This window comes from Pavona decussata, unplaced genomic scaffold (genome assembly GCF_977016875.1).
Source record: "Pavona decussata unplaced genomic scaffold, jaPavDecu1.1 SCAFFOLD_92, whole genome shotgun sequence".
Taxonomy (NCBI): Eukaryota; Metazoa; Cnidaria; class Anthozoa; order Scleractinia; family Agariciidae; genus Pavona; species Pavona decussata.
The window spans coordinates 3,990,001-3,994,404 of NW_028145509.1; the positions used below are offsets into that span (position 1 = coordinate 3,990,001).

The 4,404-nt window shown below is 44.5% G+C and overlaps 1 protein-coding gene across 1 annotated transcript in view; it reads left to right on the forward strand.

Moving 5' to 3' along the window:
- The window catches only part of LOC146473955 (uncharacterized), a 3,236-nt gene extending 1,408 nt beyond the window's left edge, over window positions 1-1,828 (forward strand). The window contains exon 2 of the mRNA XM_085117990.1: window positions 70-1,828. Coding sequence (XP_084974116.1) covers window positions 70-1,082 — 1,013 coding nt within the window. The 3' untranslated portion in view covers window positions 1,083-1,828. The remainder of the gene's footprint in view (window positions 1-69) is intronic.
- The last annotated feature ends 2,576 nt before the right edge of the window (window positions 1,829-4,404 follow it).

Below are 4,404 nucleotides of genomic sequence, written 5' to 3' on the forward strand. Positions count from 1 at the left end.
AGAACGTATGCGCAGTAACAATAGTAGGCACCGTCCTTAAATGTTTCTACACCTCCGCAAGGAAGAAAGACGGCACTTATTACAAAAACACGTCCATGAAGTCCATTCGAGCCACCATAGATCGCTTTCTTCGCTCGCCACCAAACAACAAGCCTTTTTCTATCATCTCCGACGCTATGTTTACCAAAGCCAATAAAATTGTGGATGCCTCTGTAAAGGATCTCAGTAAAACGGGTAAAATAGCTGGAATTGTCCACAAGAAAGCAGTGTCAAAAGATCAAATCCAGAGGCTCTTTGAAAGCGGCGAACTTGGGCCGGCCGACAGTCAAAATCCAGCCCAACTGCAGAGAACGGCGTGGTTTTATCTCACCCTTTTCTTCGGACGACGAGGAAGAGAAAATCAGCGGCAGTTGAACCCTGGAATGCTCTCCCTAAGAACAACGCCACAAGGTGTCGAGTATTTTGAGTTAAACAGACGACAGCTTGGTTCACTGCTCAGCACAAAAAATCATCAAGGCGGCCTTGGAGACTCTGAGGACGAATCCGACGCGAAGATCTTTGCCGCTGCTGGTTCTCAGAGGTGCCCAGTGAAAACAATCCAAAACTACCTAGGTCACCTGAACCCGAGTTGCGACGCTCTTTTCCAAAAACCAAGAGACGGCCAAAGAAAGAAGTTCAGTCCAGCATATGACAAAATCTGGTATTGCAACTCGCCGGTTGGTTCGAGCACGCTGGACAACATGTTGAAAAATATGAGCAGGCGAGCTGGCATAGAGCCCCATCTAACCAACCACTGCCTCAGGGCAACAACAGTTACAGTTCTGTCTGACCACAACTGCGAAACCAGACACATAAAATCTGTTACGGGACACAGATCAGACCAGGCGGTCGAATCGTACAATGGTCGCCCATCCATAGAACAGCAGAAGAAGAGGTCACACGTTCTCAGTGATTTTGTCTCAGCCGGAGCCTCTGAAGCTTCCCCATGCACTGGTATCTCTGCAGCTGAGAAAGAAAACGAATGCCATGGCCAGCAAGAACGGCAACCTCAAAGTGAAGGGACAGTTTCAGTCCAAAATTAGTTCGTAAATACCGAGGTTCGGCAAAGCGAGCAAAGAAGCTTTCCGCAGGTTTTCTTCAACTGCAATGTACAAGTTCACAACTATTACGGAAGCGGAGAATCAGGAAAATCTTTCTGAACTTTGAACACTATTTAACCACTTGAAAGCTTCCGAAGCCGTCTTTTTTTCCTTGTATTTGAACGGTTGAATATTTCAAGGTTGATTTTCGTTAACAGTTGACCACAGTTTGTCGTTTGTGTAGCTGTCAAATTTCATTCAGCTCATCCAGTGATGTAATAATCAGGTGATCACCGCGCGCATGTGACCGGAAGTTGTATGCTCTTTTGACCGCTTTGTAAAATCGTTGAAATAAAAATCGGCGGCAAAAACCCAGTCTCATGGAATAATTGTTATATATAGCGACTTTCCTCGGAGGACGAACAAAAGGCTATTACAATAGTCTATTCTACCCATTATAAAGGCGTGAACAAAAGTTCTAGGAGTGTCCACAGATTAATTCGTCGGATGATATGAAGATGAAATAACATTTCCTAAGGCAGATTTACAGGTGTTATTTATATGCGGTACTAAGGTCATGCTATCAACAAAAATGGTTCCTAAGTTTCTTGCGGCCGTGACCGGCTGAATTCTTGAATCAACTACAGACAGCGTATTCATTCAGACTTTCTTAAACTGCTGCTTTGCGCCGATAATTAAACACACACTCTTGCTATCATTCAGTTTCATTGTACCCGAGTTCATCCAGGCCCGTAACGTTTTCACATACAGCTTCATCGCGGAAATTGTCTTCAGGTTGCTCCTCTCGTCCCCCTTCCTGATTTTCTTTATGTTGCTCCCCTCATTCCCCTCCCTGATTGTCTTCATGTTGCTCCTCTCGTTCTCCTCCCTGATTGTCTTCATGTTGCTCCTCTCGTCCCCCTTCCTGATTTTCTTTATGTTGCTCCCCTCATTCCCCTCCCTGAATTTCTTCATGTTGCTCCCCTCGTTCCCCTCCCTGATTGTCTTCATGTTGCTCCCCTCGTTCTCCTCCCACATTGTCTCCATTTTGCTCCTCTCGTTCTCCTCCCTGATTGTCTTCATGTTGCTCCCCTCGTTCTCCTCCCTGATTGTCTCCATTTTGCTTCTCTCGTTCTCCTCCCTGATTGTCTCCATGTTGCTCCCCTCGTTCTCCTCCCTGATTGTCTTCATGTTGCTCCTCTCGTTCTCCTCCCTGATTGTCTTCATGTTGCTCCTTTCGTTCCCCTGACTGATTGTCTTTATGCTGCTCCCCTCGTTCCCCTCCCTGAATTTCTTCATGTTGCTCCCCTCGTTCCCCTCCCTGATTGTCTTCATGTTGCTCCCCTCGTTCTCCTCCCAGATTGTCTCCATTTTGCTCCTTTCGTTCTCTGCCCTGATTGTCTCCATGTTGCTCCCCTCGTTCTCCTCCCTGATTGTCTCCATGTTGCTCCTCTCGTTCCCCGCCCTGATTGTCTTCATGTTGCTCCCCTCGTTCTCCTCCCTGATTGTCTCCATGTTGCTCCTCTCGTTCTCCTCCCTGATTGTCTTCATGTTGCTCCCCTCGTTCTCCTCCCTGATTATCTTCATGTTGCTCCCCTGGTTCCCCTCGCTGATTGTCTTCAAGTTGCTTCCCTCCTTCCCCTCCCTGATTGTCTTCATGTTGCTCCTCTCGTTCGCTTCCCTGAATGTCTTCGCGCTGGTTATGTGCTTCTCTTTCCTGTTGTCGTTCTGGATAAGCTACAGTGGTTGATGACCTAAAAAATCTCTTTTCAAGTTCTTTAGCTTCAGTAACGTTCTTTCTAAAAAGTAATTCGATAAACGAAATACGAAATTGTCTCTGTTTGGCACAATAAATAAGTGGATTAATTAAAGAGTTAACTGTTGCCAAACATATCGTTGCAAAAAGAACAGCATATATTACATCCAGTGAAATTTTATCCTTAAGAGCGTTCCTGGCCCTTGTAAAACTAAATATAGGTAAATAGCAGAATATGAGTGCAGAAACAACAGTAGCAGTAAGTTTAAGAGCTCGTTTTTCTTTCAAAAAGTTTTCTCTGGCCTCAGGTGAAACTTGCTGAGCTGCTATCTGCTGTTCATGGCGACGAGTTTCTTTGTAGACAATTGCATGACATACAACAATGATTACAATAAATGCGCCTCCCAGTAACTTATTAGCGGACCAAAATGTGCTTGGGTTATAAAACAATAAAAACAAGTGCAAAATTGAACAAAAGATCCAGGCAACGGCAGAAGCGACCAGCAAGCGAAATTTGGTGACGATAAACATGTACTTGTATGGATGCATTATTGCCAAGTACCGCTCTGCGCTGATCAAAACAAGGTGAACAAGCGAACAAATGACGAGAAAGTTGTTACAAAGTTTCGCTGCAGTTTGTATCGAACAAGTCTCATTTGTAGTTTTGCCTTGTAGGGTTGTTATGGTAACCGCAATCATCAGAGGCTGGCCAATGATGCCGACCATCAAATCAGCCGTTGCTAAACATGCTAGTGCTATGTTAGACTTGCTCTGTAGTCGCCCCTTGGTTGCTACCGCCACCATCACAAGTAGATTTAACAGAATGGTGAAAGGTAAAGTAGTGACGTTGATTATAATTGTGAAGACCACAACAGTGTAGGGTAGAGATGAAAATTGGTTCGGCTTACCACCCATATCATTGTAGAGCGTACAGTCTGCTGGGAACGGAGCCGAGTGCTGGTTTTGCGTGCTGGAGTTCATTTTCTTGTTAGGCGCTTTCGATTTTTTTTTTGTAGATTTCTCATATACCGAGCCAAAAATTTTCTTTTTGAAGCTTTACAGTAGAACGAGAAACGTGCCCTGTGGCTAGATTACAGTCCGTGAAGTGTTTGTTCAGCTTTCGTTGGCATTACAGCTTGACGCCGAGTTAAGTGTGTCATTGAGAAATGGGTGACTCCGCTGGATTTTGTTGCCTGAAGGCTCTCTTTATTCCTTTGGGCATTCACTTCGGCAGCCGCGAAAAATGATGCAAATTAGTTCGTTTTTACTTACTTGAGAAAAGGTGAGAACTTTGCAGGAAAACCCTATAGCGAAGTCAAAAGACAGCAACAATAGCGTAATTAAGCAGCCTTGAGCCGCGAAGTTGCGAGAGTATTCCTTTGTTCTTGATATTTTTTGGAACTCTGCGGAATCACCGCAGACATTTGATGGTTTTGAGTTCTTCGCAAAATATTTTACGCTTTTATTTATATCAATGAACTAAGAGTCTTTTGAGAGCTTTAAAATGAGATCTCAAACGTGGTGTTTTGATCACTGTAAGCCGAGTCTCGATATTTTTTGTCAAGCGGT